Source organism: Bos mutus, chromosome 10, assembly GCF_027580195.1.
Source record: "Bos mutus isolate GX-2022 chromosome 10, NWIPB_WYAK_1.1, whole genome shotgun sequence".
Classification (NCBI taxonomy): domain Eukaryota; kingdom Metazoa; phylum Chordata; class Mammalia; order Artiodactyla; family Bovidae; genus Bos; species Bos mutus.
In genome coordinates, this window is record NC_091626.1 from 57,187,350 (window position 1) to 57,207,097 (window position 19,748).

Genomic DNA, 19,748 nt, shown 5'->3' on the forward strand with positions numbered 1-19,748 from the left:
ACGACTCAGGTCTAAATGGTCACACCCGAGCTGACCGCCTCCCCGCTGGCCTTTAAAGAAGCCGCGCGCGGTCTAGCTGCCCCGGAGTTCAACTTCCGGCCACAAAATGAGAGGATGTTTTTCTCCTGGCCACGCCCTCCTAGCCACGCCCTCCACGCCCCGCGCTGGCCAGAGCGCGCGGGCGCGCCGGCGAGGCGGAGCCCCGTGGGCGGTCGCTGTGAGTGTCCCTTTCACCCGGCGGCGCGCAGGCACGCGCAGGCACGCCCAGGGCCCACGGACAGCGCGGCGGCGCGCGCGCGCGCTCCCGGAGCCCTCCCCTGTGACGTGCCTGGCCGAGGCCGCGCAAGGGCGCTGTAGCTGCCAGTGCCGCTGTCATGGCGTCTGAGGCGCTGTCTGAGGAGATCCCGCCGTGGTCTCTTTAGAGCGAGGGGCGGGCGGCTGGGTATGGAGAGCGGCCCCGAGAGCCTGCAACCGCTAGAACACGGAGTGGCCGCCGGGCCAGCGCCAGGGACAGGTTCTCCGCGGGAAGGGCAACAAGAGACCAGGCTCGCCGCTGGGGATGGTCCTGGAGTATGGGCGGCGGAGAGCAGCGGCGGGAAGGGGCAGGGGGCGGCGGCCGGCGGGAGGAGCCTCTCGGACTCGGCTTCTCCCGCCGGCTCTCCTCAGGTTCTGGTACCCTGCAGCTCGCTTCCGAGCTTGGACTTGAAGGAGAGCGATTTGGAGAGTCCTGCTGCCCAGAAGGAGCCTGTAAGAGGACAGCACAAGGTGACCGCCTCCCCGGAGACAGCCGAGGCCGGAGCTGACCATGGGCTGGGTCCAGCGGGAGATGGGGGCGCCCGGCCGGTTCCCGCCGGCACCTGCCAGGAAGAGTCGGCGGCCGCGGGCTCTTCGGAGCCCAGCAGCGGCGGCGGCCTCAGCAGCAGTTGCAGCGACCCGAGCCCTCCTGGGGAATCGCCGAGCCTGGACTCCCTGGAGTCGTTCTCTAACCTACATTCTTTCCCCAGTAGCTCCGAGTTTAATAGTGAGGAAGGAGCTGAGAACAGGGTCCCCGAGGAGGAGGAGGGCGCGGCGGTGTTGCCCGGGGCTGTGCCCCTGTGTGGAGAGGAGGAGGTGGAGGAGGAGGAAGCCCAGGTGCTGGCGGCCTCCAAGGAACGCTTCCCGGGACAGTCTGTCTATCATATCAAGTGGATCCAGTGGAAGGAAGAGAACACACCTATCATCACCCAGAATGAGAATGGCCCCTGCCCTTTACTGGCCATCCTCAATGTTTTGCTTCTGGCCTGGAAGGTACATTCCGCAGCTTCTATTTCCTACAGCTTTTGGGGAGGGGTAAAAGAGGGGTGAGAGAGTTGCTGCATTGTCAGCTGATATCTTCTTCCTTTCTTTCCTCATTCATCAATAATCCCCGTTTCTTCCTACACGAAACTCAGTCTGAGATTGTCTTGTTTAAGGAATATTCTCATGTGTATGTCAGAAAGAACTGCCGGCAACCTAAGATCTCTCTTGTCGCTTTCAACAGCTGTGCCTGATGCACTTGAAAACAGCCAGGTCTTAGAGCATCCTAAATCTTTTGATTATTTTTTAACTATATTTTTCTGTTATTCCTTCTTACTGACTTTATCCTATATGCAAAAGCGTGAAGAACTGGACAAAATCATCTTCAGAAGTTATCATCAATCCATTATATCAGGGAGCAAGTTTTGATGGTTATGTTTATGCTCCATTTGGGTGTGGATACTTAAGGACGTGGTAATAGGGAAGATGTGGCCCCTTAGACAAATTCCATTTATGGAAAAGTAATGGTCTGAGACCTAATTACCATAACTTCTTGGTTTTCAAAGATTGTTTTTATTTTATGGATGGTTTTTATTTGCCTCATTTCTTTGACTCTTGTTAAATAGTCTAGCATTATTACCCATAACCACACAGAATGTGTTAAGAGAGCTAAAATTATAATAACAAATAAGAAAAGATATATTCAAGATAAAGGAGCAAAAGAGGAAAAGACCCTTCAAAAGTAACTGTACTGAGGACTCAGGAGTGAGTTACCTGTACATGAAGTGTCTTATTTAAGCTTGCAGTTTTAGAGTGCTGAGAAGATGCATTTTAGAGCACATATTTTACTGTCAAATTGAGAGCTGTATCTATAGATAAAATGTTCCCTAGAAAAAAATAACCTGGATTATTGTGACCAGTTAGAAAGAAAATCAAGTAAAGGGAATAGTGTTTATGAAATTCCCTCATCTTCCTGTCTAGCAAGGGATAATGCAAAAGAAATAATATTAGAAATCTTACCACTATCAAGTGCATAATGGCACTCAAATGTTTTTAGTGGAGATTGCTTGCTCTTGAAGAGCTGTTGAGCTATTTGGAACTGCAGCATTGACTCCTTGAAATTACTAAAGAACAATGCAAGACAATATACTGTAAATACTAGGTTATAGGAAGCAGATTGAAATGCATTAGACATCCCAAGAGGGGAAATTTTCCTTTAGTCTGGTGTAGTTCCAGAGAGCTTCATGAAATTTTTATATCTTGAAGGAAGCTTTTAAGGAAAAAGTAGGATTTAAAATAACAGAAAAATGGGAATCCTGAGAGAGGGAAGGATATAAACAAAAACGAATGAAAACAGAATGAATAATACATGTGTGTATGTGTTTTGGATGACAGGAGTGGAAAGTTCATATTGCAAGATAATAGAAAATAAGATTGAAAAGGTGAAGAGCCACTTGATGAAGGACCTTGAATGCTAGACTAAGAAGTTAGATTTCATCCTATAAGCCAAAGTCTCCAATCTGTCTGAAGGAGTAACTGTTTCCTTTAGGCTTTTCTCACTTCCTAGTTTCTGCATAGTCCTGCAGAAGCTCAAAGGAAAGAGCAAGTGCTGTGGTCTCACATATTTGAGGATAGATGAGCATTGGATTGGTCTTTGAAAGACAGCTTCAAGTGAATGACCGTAACGTTTGGGTTCCCACTTTGTGTGAGATAATAGAATACAGAGATGAGTAAGATGCAAGAGTGCCCTCATGTAGCTTAGTATTGATTCAGAGACAGACATATAAACCATAACCCCAGTGCAGTGTGGAATTATGCTATGGAATTACAGAGAAAAGTGTAAGTGAGAGTGGAATGTGTCAAGGGAGAGCTTCATAGAAGAGGTAACCTATGTACTGGGTCTGATGGGTGAGTAAACGAAATTCCTTTCAGGCCGAGGGAGTAGTATGTTCAAAGATGCTGAAGCAGAAAAAGGTTTGTTCTATTTGGGGATTCTAACCTTGGTTGGACTGCGGCGGAGGAGGAGAAGGAAATGGCAGTAGCAGGAAATAAAATTGATGTTAGGTCAGACTCTGAATGAGAAAGCATGTTAAAGAGCGTTAAGATTATTTTATAAGTCTTTGGTTCTTACCTTTTTTTTCTTTCTACCTTAAGGTTATTGATGCACACAAAAATTACTTAGTAATCATCAGTGATAAGGAGATGTATTAAGAGAAGCAAGGTTGGATAGAGCAGTGTCCTAAAAGTGAGCCAGGGTTTCTGAGGTCAGTACTGTTCAGAATAGTACTTAGTTGTTTTTTGCCTTTTACACTATCATTCTTTCAGTGTTAATAGAATTTTCCAAGCTGTATGATGTGTGATGACATCCTTGCCCTGACGGTTAATGGAATGTGTGCTCTGCATTCTTGTGTTTAAAATTTTTCTCAATTTTTATTTTTAGTATAGTAAATGTTGATAGAATCCATTTAAACTAGAGCTTCTTAGGATCCTCAGTGATTTTTTAGGACTGAAGAGGGTCTTGAGACCAAAAAGTTTGAGAAATGCAGTTGTAGAGAAAAATAGTAATTAGAGTATGAAAGTTTTCCCTGGTGGCTCAGTCAGTAAAGAGTCTGCCTGCTATGCGGGAGATCTGGGTTCCATCCCTGGGTTGGGAAGATCCCCTGGAGAAGGAAATGGCAATCCACTCCAGTATTCTTGCCTGGAGAATTCCATGGACAGAGGAGCCTGGTGGGCTAGAGTCCTTGGTCACAAAGAGTCGGGCATGACTGAGTGACTTAACTTTCTTTCAGTGTATGAAGGTAATTGTCAGATTTCAGAGGACCCATCACTAGGCTTGTTTAGACTTTATATATAGTTGATAATAGGAAGCTATTATAAATTATTGGATAAAGGAATGACATAATGAAAGAGATCTTTTCATTTGAGATTAAACTAGAAGTCAGACTGTAGTGAGTGTAGCAACAGGAATTGATGAGATTAACTCTTTTGGATGGGGAATTCTTTACCCCTTTTCTTTTAAGAGGATAGTGCCACACAGCCTAAATGATGAATTGACTACTAACTGGATATAGGAAATTAAGGATGTGATACTTTTTCCAATTTGAGTAATAGAGAATTGCTTGGATCATTCAAAAGATAGAGAATGTGCTTTTGATGGGAAAGTTGATGCAACGTTTGGTTGTGTCAGATTGGAATTGTCTTACTAACAGTCATAAAAATATAAATGTTTATTATACCTTCAGAAGAATAGAATGGGCCTCAGAAAAGAGGTCAAAATTATGGGAAAAATTGAGTTGGAGAATTATTGCATAGATTTAAGTATGGTATCTATGAGAATAAATTAATTCTCCATAGTAAATGGTGAACAGTAGTTCTCAGCTATTCGGGGAGGGACTTCCCTGGTTGTCCAGTGTCTAAGACTCTGCACTCCCAGTGCAGAGGAGCCCGAGTTCCATCACCGGTCAGAGAATTAGATCCCACATGCTGCAACTAAGAGTTTGAATGTCGCAACTAAACATACTGCATGCTGCAACTAAAGGTCCTGCATGCCTCAGTGAAGACCCAGCACAGACAAATAAATAAATAAAGGCGGTGGGGAGAAGGGAATGTAAGCAGTAAAGATGAAAGAGTATAAAAGAAACCAGTATAGGCCCAATTTGAGATGTAGATGAGAACTAGAAATGGGACAATGTCATAACAGTTGTCTGGGAGAGAGACTCTTAATTTTTTTTTTTTTTAAGTGACTTATTGTCAAATGCAACAGCGTTAAGGAACTGGTGAAGTAGGAAAGATTGTTGCCAAAAAGGACAGGTTTGAGAATAGGGCATTACAAAGTTAGGATATTGTGGAATCCTCAGAGGTGGTAAAATTCTCTTCAGAGGAAAAGAACAACAATTTTTTTTTTTTTTTTTTTTTTTGCCCTGAAGTAATGGAAAGAAGATACAAAGGCAAGGTTATGTTAATTAAAATGGAGAGAAAAGTGAAAATTGAGGCCTCATTCTCAGTTTTGGCAAAGTAACAGTTGATCTCATCAGTAGTAACTATTGAACTTGCCAGTAATTAAGAGGAGAGGTTGCAAAGCTTCAAAGTGTGATTTTGTGAGAATATTATGTTGTATTTTAAAGAAGTTCTCATCTCATTGGAAATTATGCCTAGGAATTGAGGCATAAGTAGAAAGTTGTAAGTGGCCCTGGCTAAATTGGCGTACTCTGAAAACTTCTAGTATGTCAGTTTTGCTCCTCCCCCCATTAGTTCTCTTATCTCTGGAAACAAGAGGGGGAAGAATGGCTGTTTAGGATTATCAAGTATTGGGTTTTTCAAGGGTTGATTCATTGTGAGTCAGTGGAGTTAAGGGTTGAAAGTAAAAGAGTTGATCATCTTTTTGGGGGGAGAATGAAGCAATGAGAAAAATCAATTTTTTAATTTTTCTGCTAGGGAATTCTCTAGCAGTCCAGTGGTTAGGGCTCTTCACTTCCACTGCAGAGGGCACAGGTTCTGTCCCTGGTTGGGAAACTTTAAAAAAAAGAAAGAAAGAAATCAATAAACTGAATACATTAGGAGGATTTGAGTGATTCAGAGGAAGGAAGTACCATGTTTCTGAGTGAGAGATGACAGGTAAAATTATCAAACATGATAAGTACTGATTTGGAAATGTTGGAGTTTTAATTAGACGTGTTGGTTTAGGACTGATGGAAAATAGATGATCATTAATAATCTGTAAAATAGTTGAGCTTTGATAATCCAGTAAATCAGGAAAGAAGGAAATCTGTTCATTAATTTGAGCTCAAATTTTCTAATTCTCTTAACTGACACCAGGTAAATTGACTCAAATTTATGTCTTAGAACAAATATTTTCATTTGCTTCTTTAAAAGAGACTGGTTTTGGTTGTTTTTAAATAATTTTTCTTTAGTCTTTCATTTTATCTATCAAAAACAATGCCATTTATAGGTTTACTTGAGGACTATGACCCAATGAATCAGTTATGTTTATAAAAATCAACAAGTCAGAAGAAATGTAAAATTTACTTTCTTATGATACTGGCCTATACTATAAATGTTGAATCTGAGTGATGGGTATTTGTCATTATGCTGTTATTTTTTTCTACTTTTGCATATGATTTAACTTTTGCATTATAAAACATTTTTAAAAGCTTCTGCATTAATATTTTTATATCATGAGACATGTTTAATAACAGAGGGAGTCCCTCCTTTGTCACACTTTTGTTTTTTTATAGAAAGAATATAGGTTTAAGGCCCACATACTCAAATATATATGTATGTGTGTGTATATATATATATATATAGACATAAGTGAAGTGAAAATCACTCAGTCGTGTCTGACTCTTTGCAACCCCATGGACTATACTGTCCATGGAATTCTCCATGCCAGAATACTGGAGTGGATAGCCTTTCCCGTCTCCAGAGAATCTTCCCAACCCAGGGATCAAACCCAGGTCTCCTGCATTACAGGTGGATTCTTTACCAGCTGAGCCACAAGGGAAGTCCATATAGACATATATGTATATGTAACTTATACTGTACTTGTAGTAGAGGACAGATAGTATTGTAATACCTAATTGGTATGTAACATGTTAGTGAAGACTAAATGCACTATTCTGATTTAAGATGTGCTTCAGTATCTTGTATTTAAGATGTGCACATATTCTCTCCTGCCTAGCCCTTTTGGGTGTAAAATTCTTTTCTTTTTGCTTAGCAGGAGCTGAAGTGATCTCCCACTCCACATCAAGGGAGGAACACCAGGATTCTTAAGTTTGTTTATATTAGGCGGGTTGCTTCTAGGTTTAGACATTAAATCTAGAAACTGTAAAAGAAGAATTGATGTATTTGATTCAGTAAAAAAAGAAAAGAGCTTAAGGTTAAAAAATAGACAAAAATATACCCCTTCGCCCAAAAAACTTCACCAGGAACTAATTCAAAACACACACTACAAACTGAGGGAATTATCTGCGAGACTACTGTATGTGTCTAAGGGCTAATTTCTCAGTTTACAAAGAACCCATAAATTAGAAAAGGAACTTCCTTGGTGCCCCAGTAACTAACACTCCATGCTTTCAATGCAGTGGGTACAGGTTACATCCCTGGTCAGGGAACTAGATCCCACAATCTGCCAAATAAATAAATATTCAAAAATAAATAAATTAGAAAGAAAAAGATGAGCAACGCAATAGCAAAATGAGCAGAAGGCCATTGGCAGAAAATTCAGTGAAGTTCAAATGGACATATCCTCTGTCTCATTATCACCTGCAGAGGCTGTGCTTCTTCCCAGAAAGCTTTTGCTCTAGTTCTCCTTCTCTCCTGGTGACTTTTCTTTTCTTGGACCCTTTTCTTGCTTTTGACTAGGTTTTATTTTCTCTTTATTACTTCCTGACTTATAGGAATATTGTAGCCACACAAATATTCTCATATTCCACTTTTCCTAAAGAAGGTACAAAGCTCTTTTGAGAATTTCCAAGTGTTCAGTTCAGTTCAGTTGAGTCGCTCAGTCGTGTCCAACTCTTTGCCACCCCATGAACTGCAGCACGCCAGGCCTCCCTGTCCATCACCAATTCCCGGAGTCCACCCAAACCCATGTCCATTGAGTCCATGATGCCATCCAGTCATCTCATCCTCTGTCGTCCCCTTCTCTTCCTGCTGTCAATCTTTCCCAACATCAGGGTCTTTTCCAATGAGTCAGCTCTTTGCATCAGGTGGCCAAATTATTGGAGTTTCAGCTTCAACATCAGTCCTTCAAATGAACACCCAGGACTGATCTCCTTTAGGAAGGACTGGTTGGAGTTCCTCGCAGTCCAAGGGACTCTCAAGAGTCTTCTCCAACACCACAGTTCAAAAGCATCAATTCTTCGGACTTAGCTTTCTTTATAGTCCAACTCTCACATCCATACATGACTACTGGAAAAACCATAGCCTTTAAAAAATAAAAAAAAAATAAAAAAAATAAAGACTACCTAAAAAAAAAAAAAAAAAGATATAAATACCCTCCCAGTAAAAACTGTCAAAGTATTCTTGTTATAATTACCATGTTTTTATATTTAGGTTGGTAAAAAAAAAAAAAAAAAAAAAAAAAACCATAGCCTTGACTAGACGGACCTTTGTTGGCAAAGTAATGTCTCTGCTTTTTAATATGCTGTCTAGGTTGGTCATAACTTTTCTTCCAAGGGGTAAGCATCTTTTAATTTCATGCTGCAGTAACCATCTGCAGTGATTTTGGAGCCCAGAAAAATGAAGTCAGCCACTGTTTCCACTCTTTCCCCATCTATTTGCCATGAAGTGATGGGACCAGATGCCATAATCTTAGTTTTCTGAATGTTGAGCTTTAAGCCAACTTTTCCCCTCTCCTCTTTCACTTTCATCAAGAGGCTCTTTAGTTCTTCACTTTCTGCCATAAGAGTGGTGTCATCTGCATATCTGAGGTTATTGATATTTCTCCTGGCAATCTTGATGCCAGCTTGTGCTTCATCCAGCCCAGAGTTTCTCATAATGTACTCTGCATATAAGTAAAATAAGTAGGGTGACAATATACAGCCTTGACGTACTCCTTTTCCTATTTGGAACCAGTCTGTTGTTCCATGTCCAGTACTTGCTTTCTGACCTGCATACAGATTTCTCAGGAGGCAGGTCAGGTAGTCTGGTATTCCAGTCTCTTTCAGAATTTTCCACAGTTTATTGTGATCCACAGAGTCAAAGACTTTGGCATAGTCAGTAAAGCAGAAATAGATGTTTTTCTGAAACTCTCTTGCTTTTTCCATGATCCAGCAGATGTTGGCAATTTGATCTCTGGTTCCTCTGCCTTTTCTGAAACTGGCTTGAACATCTATAAGTTCATGGTTCACATATGGCTGAAGCCTGGCTTGGAGAATTTTAAGCATTACTAGCATGTGAGATGAGTGCAATTGTGCGGTAGTTTGAGGATTCTTTGGGATTGGAATGAAAACTGACCTTTTCCAGTCCTATGGCCACTGCTGAGTTTTCCAAATTTGCTGGCTTATTGAGTGCAGTACTTTCACAACATCATCTTTCAGGATTTGAAATAGCTCATCTAGAATTCCATCACCTCCACTAGCTTTTCTCATAGTCATGCTTCCTAAGGCCCACTTGACTTCACATTCCAGAATGTCTGGCTCTAGGTGAGTGATCGCACCATCATGATTATCTGGGTCGTGAAGATGTTTTTGTACAGTTCTGTGTATTCTTGCCACCTCTTCTTAATATCTTCTGCTTCTGTTAAGTCCATACTATTTCTGTCCTTTATTGAGCCATCTTTGCATGAAATGTTCCCTTGGTATCTCTAATTTTCTTGAAGAGATCTCTAGTCTTTCCCATTCTATTGTCTTCCTCTATTTCTTTGCATTGATCGCTGAGGAAGGCCTTCTTGTCTCTCCTTGCTATTCTTTGGAACTCCGCATTCAAATAGGTATATCTTTCCTTTTCCCCTTTGCTTTTCGCTTCCCTTCTTTTCACAGCTATTTGAAAGGCCTCCTCAGACAGCCATTTTGCTTTTTTGCATTTCTTTTTCTTGGGGATGGTCTTGATTCCTGTCTCATGTACAATGTCACAAACTTCCGTCCATAGTTCATCAGGCACTCTGTCTATCAGATCTAGTCCCTTAAATCTATTTCTCACTTCCACTGTATAGTCATAAGGGATTTGATTTAGGTCATACCTGAATGGTCTAGTGGTTTTCTCCATTTTCTTCAATTTCAGTCTGAATTTGGCAATAAGGAGTTCATGATCTGAGCCACAGTCGGCTCCTGGTCTTGTTTTAGCTGACTGTATAGAGCTTCTCTATCTTTGGCTGCAAAGAATATAGTCAATCTGATTTTGGTGTTGACTATCTGGTGGTGTCCGTATGTAGAGTCTTCTCTTGTGTTATTGGAAGAGGGTGTTTGCTATGATCAGTGTGTTCTCTTGGCAGAACTCTATTAGCCTTTGCCCTGCTTCATTCTTACTCCATGGCCAAATTTGCCTGTTACTCCAGGTGTTTCTTGACTTCCTACTTTTGCATTCCAGTCCCCTGTAATGAAAGGACATCTTTTTTGGGTGTTAGTTCTAAAAGGTCTTGTAGGTCTTCATAGAACTGTTCAACTTCAGCTTCTTCAGTGTTACTGGTTGGGGCATGGACTTGGATTACTATTATATTGAATGGTTTGCCTTGAAAACAAACAGAGATCATTCTGTCGTTTTTTGAGGTTGCATCCAAGTACTGCATTTCGGACTCTCTTGTTGACTATCATGGCTACTCCATTTCTTCTAAGAGATTCCTGCCCACTGGTGCTGCTGCTGCTAAGTCACTTCAGTCGTGTCCAACTCTGTGCGACCCCATAGACGGCAGCCCACCAGGCTCCTCTGTCCCTGGGATTCTCCAGGCAAGAATACTGGAGTGGGTTGCCATTTCCTTCTCCAGTGCAAGAAAGTGAAAAGTGAAAGTGAAGTCGCTCAGTCATGTCCGACTCTTAGCGACCCCATGGACTGCAGCCTACCAGGCTCCTCTGTCCATGGGATTTTCCAGGCAAGAGTACTGGAGTGGGGTGCCGTTGCCTTCTCTGTCCTGCCCACAGTAGTAAATATAATGGTCATCTGAGTTAAATTCACCCATTCCAGTCCATCTTAGTTTGCTGATTCCTAGAATATTGATGTTCACTCTTGTCATCTCCTATTTGACCACTTCCAGTTTGCCTTGATTCATGGACCTCACATTCCAGGTTCCTATGCAATACTGAACCTTGCTTCTATCACCAGTCCCATCCACAGCTGGGTGTTGTTTTTGCTTTGGCTCCATCCCTTCCTTCTTTCTGGAGTTATTTCTCCACTGATGTCCAGTGGTATATTGGGCACCTACCAACCTGGGGAGTTCATCTTTCAGTGTCCTATCTTTTTGCCTTTTATACTGTTCATGGGGTTCTCAAGGCAAGAATACTGAAGTGGTTTACCATTCCCTTCTTCAGTGGACCACATTCTGTCAGACCTCTCCACCATGACCCGTCTGTCCTGAGTGGCCCCACACAGTATGGCTTAGTTTCATTGTGTTAGACAAGGCTATGGTCCATGTGATCAGATTGGCTAGTTGTCTGTGATTGTGGTTTCAGTCTGTCTGCCCTCTGATGCCCTCTCTCAGTGCCTGCCTCTTACTTGGGTTTCTCTTACCTTGGATGTTGGGTAGCTCCTCCCGGCTGCTGCCCCTGACCTTGGGCGTGGGTAGCTCCTCCTGGCTGCTGCCCCTGACCTCGGACTTGGGGTAGCTCCTCTTGGCCAAGTTATTACTTATAAAAATGGAAAAACAGATGGTGAGCCAAAGATTCCATTTTAGCCTCTGCCCACCCTATTTGTTCTTAAATATAGATCCTTTAAGGAGAGATAAAAACTTCACACAGTGGTGGAGTTTGTTTACACAAAAGATGCAAGCAGCACTTCTGAAGTTTTCATTTCCAGTCAGTCCTAAAAATTAGGGTTGGTGTAATATCTCTGGATTTGTGAAATAAAGTGGAAATGGGCAGATGATATTATGAATACTCCCTTTGGTGGTTGTCCTGTTAGCGATGTCCTCATTTTTTCTTGTCCCTTTGCTATGAGTAGTCCTTCAGTGGAAAACTTCCCCATTTTCCTTCCGTCCTTGTTGATGTTGAGTCCCAGGTAGCATTTGCACACAGGTAGTATCATAATAACCCTAAGTACGCAATTATTTTTATGTCCAGATACTCTGCTAAGTATTTTATATGTATTGTATGCATTTTCTGTTTTAATTTTCTCAACCACATCATAAGATCCTTGTGTAGTTATTGTTCCTGTTTTACATACATAGAAAATTGAGGTACATAAAGTTCAAATAACTCACCCAAGGTAAGTTGATACCCACTCCAGAACCTGAGCTCTTAGTTCAGCTATTTGGTTGGAAAGTTAAAGATAACACCTGGTGGACAATAGGCCTGGAACAAACCAGGGTGGAAGAAGAGCTAGTGATAAAGTCAGAGAAGCAGAAACAGACATCATGAATCATGATTCCTTAGAACAAATCCTAGGGATCTACTCTTTGCACAGATTTGTTCTGTTTTCAGCCCCATATGTTTTATCCCATGTCCTGTGAATTCTCTGTCACTTCCAATTTCAGAGCCTTTCTTGAGTTCTGTGGTGAGTGAGCTTGCCTTAACCATGAAAGTTTATTGACTGTATTCTTTAATATTTTCAAAAATTAGTAAGTTTTCTCTGTCCTGCTACTCTCCTAATTCAAGCTACTTTCCATCTTCTGTACCTTCTAACTGGTCTCTTACCTTATCCTATTCTCATCTATCTTGCAAACAATTAATATAAAAATTTCACTGTTACTTTTTCTTTAGTAGGTTTTTCAGCATTGGTAAGCTTGCTGAGCTGCTTAAGTATAAGTCCAGTGAAATTTGAACTAAAGATGTCTTCTTTTACTCATGAATCTTTTACTGGGAAAATTCTCTGGAACAACATTCTTCACTGTTTTATAATCCTTTGAATTGCATATTAAATAGGACATTCTTGAAAATCTAATACATATGGATGCATCTATAATTTCTGATGTTAAGCATTTTTAAATAGGCCTTGATGTTGTGGGGTTTGAGTTATGATAAACATCTGTGGTAAAAGTGTTGCAAATTGCTAGAAGTTGAAGCTTGTCTCTTATTAAAAGTTCCTGATTTGAAATACTGATGGCAAGTAGAAATTTAAATATTTAGTATTTTTAAGTACAGTAATTATTTTTAATAATAAATGAATATTACCTATAAGAAATTAGAATGTAAAACATGATTTACAGTAGCTTGTAATACATGTTTATTTGCTGGAGCCAGAATTAAAAGCATGTTGAAAGGATCCTTAAGTTTTTTAGCTCTTATTTTGAAAAAAACCTACATTCTTCTCTTTGATTCCAGTTAACAGTACTTACAGTATAATTATTTTACAATTTGAACTTAAAAACTCATCAATACTATATGATTTACTGCATATTCAAAATCAGTGAAACTTGAACTAAAAAAAAAAATTTTGTTTTTTTTAGCCACGCTGCATGGCTTGCAGGATCTTAGTCTCCCAACCAGGGATCTGACCTGTGCCTCCCTGTCCTTGAAGTGTGGCGCCCTCACCACTGGATCACCAGGGAATTTCCAAGAAATTGTATTATTTATGTATTATTTAGTGATCCATTTTACCATAAGTAATGAAAAATAGACTGCAGCATAGGAATCAAATAATTCATGGACAAATTAAAAATCTTTGTCTCCTGAGTTCCATCTCAACTTTCTGTTTGAATGTCAAACTAAATTTCACAGTTATGAAGCAGATATCATTTCTTATACAAACTTACCAAATTTTTTGTTTTCAATAGGTGTAGGGATCTTAATTTTTGGAGTTTCCTAAACCTTAGAGTCAACTTTAGAGTTAATTTTTCTTTTCCCATTATCCTCCACTTTTCATTGGTCATAAAGTTCTGTCAATTCTTCATTTAAAATATATTTCAGATGATGTTTTATATAAAACTTCATTGAAAGTGTTACTGTTTTTGGAAGTCTGTATATTAATTTTGTATCCTGCAATTTTATCAAACTCATTGATGAGTTCTGGTGGTTTCTTGGTGTTTTTAGGATTTTCTGTGTATAGCATGTCATCTGCAAACATTGATAGTTTTACTTCCTCTTTTCCAATTTGGATTCCTTTTATTTCTTTTTCTGGCATGGTTGCTATGATTAGGACCTCCAATACTATGTTGAATAAAAGTGACGGAAATTCCCTGGAGGTCCAGAGGTTAGAACTTTGTACTTCCACTGTAGGGGACACAGGTTCAATCCCTGGCTGGGAAACTAAGGTCCCAGAGCCACATGGTGCAGCCAAAAAAAAATGTGTGAGGGAGCATCCTTGTCTTCTTCCTGATCTGAGATGAAATGGTGAAGTGCTTTTCACCACTGAGATGATGTTAGCTGTGGACTTGTCATAAGTGGTCTTTATTATGTTGAGGTGTGTTTTCTCTATACCCAATTTGTTGAGAACTTTTATCATAAATTAATACTGAATTTTGTCAAAAGTTTTTTGTGCATCTGTTGAGATGAACATACAATTTTTATTCATCAGTTTGTTAATGTGATGTATCACATTGATTGATTTGCAGATATTGAACTGAGCCATCCTTGCATCCCTGGGATAAATTCCACTTGATCATGGTGTGTAATCCTTTTTATGTATTGTTGAATTCGGTTTGCTGATATTTTGCTAAGGATTTTTGCATCTATGTTCATCAGTGATATTGACCTATAATTTTCATTTTTGTGTGATATCTTTGGTTTTGGTATCAAAGTGATAACTTGCCTCGTAGAATGAGTTCAGAAGCATTTTTTTGTGTGCGATATTTGAAATAGTTTGAAAAGAATAGGTATTAACTCTTTTATAAATGTTTGTTAGAATTCATCCTATTTTTTTTAATAATTATTATTGTACTAAACATCAATAGGCTTGGAAACAAAGCTGTAAAACAACAGACAACACACACACAATTGTTTGCTACCGATGCATGGTTGACCAATGTCCTACCTAATCAATAGGTTTTTTTTGTTTTGTTTTGTTGGGTCTTCGCTGCTGTGTGGGCTTTTCTCCAGTTTTGGAGAGCGAGGGCTACTTTCTAGTTGCAGTGTGCTGACTTCTCATTGGAGTGGCTTTTCTTGTGAAGCACAGGCTCACAACTGTGAGCGCTTGGGCTCACAATAGTTATGTCATGTAGGCTCAGTAGTTGTGGCTCCCAGGCTCTACAGCTTAGGCTCAATAATTGAGGCACACGGGCATAACTGCTCTGTGACATGTGGGATCTTCCTGGATCAAGGACAGAACCTGTGTCTCCTGCATTTGCAGGCAGATTCTTGACCACTGAGCTACTAGGGAGCCTGATCTTGGACTTTTATTTGTTGGGAGTTTTTTAAATTACTGATTCAGTTTCATTACAGGTAATTAATCTGTTCATATTTTATTTTTTTTCCTGGTTCAGTCTTGAGACATTATACATTTCCAGAAATTTGTGCATTTCTTCTAAGGTTGTCTGTTTTATTGGAGTATAATTGTTGGTGTGTGCTTAGTCACTTCAGTCGTGGCTGACTGTTTGTGACCCTATGGACTACAGCCCACCAGTCTCCTCTGTCCATGGAATTTTCCAGGCAAGAATACTGTAGTGGGTTGCCATTTCCTCCTCCAGGGGATCTTCCTGACCCAGGGATTGAACTTGTGTCTCTTGTGTCTCCTGCATGGGCAGGCAGGTTCTTTACCGCTAGTGCCACCTCAGAAGCATAATTGTTGGTGGTACTCTCTTATGATCCTTTGTATTTCTGTGGTGATAATTGTACCTTCTTTTTCATTTTTATTTTTATTGATTTGGGCCACCTCTCTTTTTTTCTTGATGAGTCTGGCTAAAGGTTTATCAGTTTTGTTATATCTTCTCAAAGAACTAGCTCTTAGTTTCATTGATTTTTTCCCCCCCCTGTATTCTTGGCTAGCTTTCCCATAACATGTTTTTGTGTGTGTTTTTTTTTCCCTTTAATAAACTCTAAAGAGACAATGGAAAGAAAGTCTTAGGATCATTAACAAAATCTTTGGCATTTGCTTTTGTGGTGATGGTGGTAGAGGGAAGCAAAAAGAGAAGGAGCTTGCAGGAAGATCCTTTTGTGGTTAAAAAAAATTAAAATCTGTTGATGGTTCCTAAGTATTGGTGGGAAGCAAGTATTTCTTCACTGTTGTACTCTTTAATCTCTAGCTTTAGTGAACATCCAGGATTTTTAGCTGGCTAAGATTCAGGAACTGAATATACTACTGAGTATACTTGGGAATAGTCAGTTAAAATATTTACATATTTGTTGTCGCACGTCTAAAATCTATATAAAGATTGTCATTTCCTGTTTCAAATACTTGAAGCAAGATGTGGTAGGTGGTTGTTATTATTTGGAAATTGCAAGACTAAAACCTGAAATCATCTATTTGCAGAAATCTAGGATTATAGAATGTATTTCCCAAATACATACACTTGTTAGTACTTTGCTTTTTTATTTTGACAATTTTATAGTAAGATCACTACATTGACCAAAAGAGGATAAGCTGTTTGTTTATGGGATTTTCTAGTAAAATATATATATTTATTTTACTTTTGGCTATTCTGGGTCTTTGTTGCTCTGCAGGGGCATTCTCTAGTTGTGGTACACAGTCTTCTCATTATGGTGGCTTCTCTTACTGCAGAGCACAGGCTCTGTAGTGTGTGGGCTTCAGTAGTTGTGGTTTGCAGGCTCTGGAGCACAGGCTCAATAGTTGTGGCTCACAGGCCTGTGTGCTCCACAGCATATGGGATCTTTCCAGACCAGGGATTGAACCCGCCATGTCCCTTGCATTGGCAGGTAGACTCTTCACCACTGGACCACCAGGGAAGCCCTCTAGTGAATCTGTTTCTGTACTGGATTTGTCTGGAATAAAAGAATGTATAGGTCTTATTTTTTTCAAAAAGCATTGTTAGGTGTAAATGGGACTTTCAGATTGGTCTGACAATTATTCAGAATGTAAATATTCACAGTGTATGTAAACTACTAGTTTAAATATCAGACCTTCAAAGTGGTACTGAAACACCTTGATGAAATATTACCTAAAAGCAGTTAAAATCATCTAAAGCAGTATTCTGTATACTTTTCCTGTAAAGGTACGTGCGTGCTAAGTTGCTTCAGTTGTGTCCAACTTCTGTGCGACCCTATGGACTGTAGCTTGCCAGGCTCCTCTGTCCATGGGATTCTCCAGCAAGAATACTGGAGTGGGCTGCCATGCCCTCCTCCAGGGGATTTTCCTGACTCAGGGATCGGAACCACGTCTCTTACATCTGCTGTATTGGCAGGCCAGTTCTCTACCACTAGTGCCACCTGGGAAGGCCTCCTGTAAAGGACCAAATAGTAAATATTTTTAGGCTTTATGGGCTGTACCTGGTCTCTGCTGCAAAGATTCAACTTTGCTATTATAGTGCAAAGCAGCCAGAGACAGTACATAAACAAATGAGAGTGACACCCAATAAAACTTTATTTAGAAAAGCAGGGGACTTTAACTTGCCAATGAATTTCAACTTAAAAAATAATATTTATGGGAACTCTCAGTACTTTCTGCTCAGCTTTTCTGTAAACCTAAAACTGCTCCAAAAAAAGTCTATTACAGTTTCTGGGACTTCCTTGGCAGTCCAGTGGTTAAGACTCTGTACTTCCTCTATAGGGGGCATTGGTTCAATCCCTGGTCAGAGAACTAAGATCCCACATGCCACATGGTGCAGCCAAAAAAAAAAAAGTTTATTACAATTTTTCTAAATGTCCTAGAAAATAAAAATTATTTAGAATGATCAAAACCTCCATGACATCTGTTGGTTTTCACTGAGTGATAAAGCCCCCGGGTGACTAACTCATCCGTTTCAACTGTCAGGTATGCTTTCAGAGGGTCTAAAAACATCCTGTTTTACAAGGATTTTTTTAAGACTTAAACGCAAACAAAGAGGTAGAGGTGTCACATACTGTTACTACATTTGATAACATAAATACTCAGAGCACTTTCCTCAACACTTGTTGGAGGAATTGCTGATTTAAATGATTTCCTTGGTTGAACAGAAAATAATTGCTAAAATATTAATTCTTGAAGATTTTTGAATTATGCTGCTATTCTATCATTGATATGTTAATTACTTTGAGTTTGCATCCTATAGTATTTATTTTTCTTCTATAAATATACCAAGGAGTATCCTTTTTAGTAAATCAGCTAAAATATTTACAATCATTGGCTGTAATATCTGTATAACTCAGCTGATAATTCATTTGAAAAATTTAGACTTTGTTGCAGCTGAATTAACTTTTGAAACTTAAATGTGACTATAACATATATATCTACTTTTAAACTTTTTATCGTGACATGTAGCACAGAAAATACATAAAACAGAGATGTCCAGTTTAACAGACTAATTATAAACCAAACAGTGGAACTACCATGCAAGTCAAAATATAAAGCATTGCCAGCACCCCAGAAGCCTCTTGTATGTCTCATTCTAACTATAACCCCTTCCCTTATTCCTAGGGTTAACTACAGTCCTGATTTTTATAGTATCCATTTTCTTTTTTTAGTACATGTGCAGCTCTAAATAGTGTAGTTTGTTTTGCCTGTTTTTTAAAATTTTACAGATGGGCTCATGTAGTATGAATACTTCAGTTTATGACCAATCCTTTATACTGTATTCATTTTAGCTATTCAACGACAACAATAAAAAATGGTCAAGGTAGACTGAAGTGATGGGATATTGAGCTGTGTTCCAGCCTGTCTTCAGAAAAATTGCTTCATGGGTGATCTGTGAAAACATGTTTGGTGCCACTTCCTGCCCTTTAACCACATTTTCTGTCACGCAGGACACTGTTGCATGTGCCTAATGACAATCAGGATGGGTGATGAAAGGCATAGTGCTTGTTTTTGAAAACAGATTTCTCAGTGACTCTGTGAGATCTTGAATTTTATGGTGATAGGATTGTGTTAAACTAATCTTTAATACAACAAAGCTATTGTTGTATTAAAGATTAGTTAAAGTGAGTATGGTATACATATAGTAGATACATATAATATAGATACATACTTGTGTTTCTGACTGAAGAAACACTTTAATTACCTAAAACATTTGATTTTATAGAAAAAATACTTTGTTTTTCAGGTGAAACTTCCACCGATGATGGAAATCATAACTGCTGAACAGCTGATGGAATATTTAGGTTAGTGTTGAAAAGTGAATGATTTTTATATCTCTTTCAAGATAAAACAAAGTTTTCAAAGCTAATATTATTACCAAATTTCACCTTTTTGAAGCTATTTTTAATCTCGTAACTAAATAATTTTATTAGTGTGTTTCTGTTCTTGGATGTTACAGACTTCTTTCTAACCAGCGTTAAAATTTTTTAATGTAAATAAAGAGACTAGTGACATCTAGAAAACAACAAGGTATATATTAATTCCAATAAATTACAGAATGGGAAATGGCACAGAAACTCTTAACACTGCATGTAGAGAGTGTTTAAAAATATTGAATAGACTTGAATTAAAATCCAGGAAGTGATTTAGAGCAGTGCTACCCAAAATATGGTTCACGAACCTATGCCAGTCAATAAAATGTTAGACCAGTCTGCAGTGAAATAGAGGGTTGTACTAGCGTATAAAACATTTACTTTAGGAAGCACACTGTTTAGTCCATCTGAAATATTTTTATAGCGAGTTTTTCTTGATGAAGGAAGCAGCATATTGAGTTGCATTCTTATGCAAGCTTCTTCTTTTAAAACAGAGCGTAATACACAGTTTGCAGATCAGCTGCATTCAGTAGAACTTGTTTACAGAGCAGGTAGTTATTTATTACACTGAGGTCTTTTACAACTTAACAAATAAGAAGTTATATATTTGCACTGTTACCAAATGAGAAATCT

The 19,748-nt window shown here is 39.4% G+C and overlaps 1 protein-coding gene across 2 annotated transcripts in view; it reads left to right on the plus strand.

Moving 5' to 3' along the window:
• Positions 1-282: 282 nt before the first annotated feature.
• MINDY2 (MINDY lysine 48 deubiquitinase 2) overlaps positions 283-19,748 on the plus strand; it is a 76,540-nt gene continuing 57,074 nt past the window's right edge. The window contains exons 1-2 of one of the 2 annotated variants that reach the window (XM_070377991.1): positions 283-1,287; positions 18,989-19,046. In XM_070377991.1, the coding sequence (XP_070234092.1) occupies positions 445-1,287; positions 18,989-19,046 (901 nt within the window). In that variant the 5' untranslated portion in view covers positions 283-444. The remainder of the gene's footprint in view (positions 1,288-18,988; positions 19,047-19,748) is intronic. The other variant, XM_005889901.3, reaches the window with a different exon arrangement.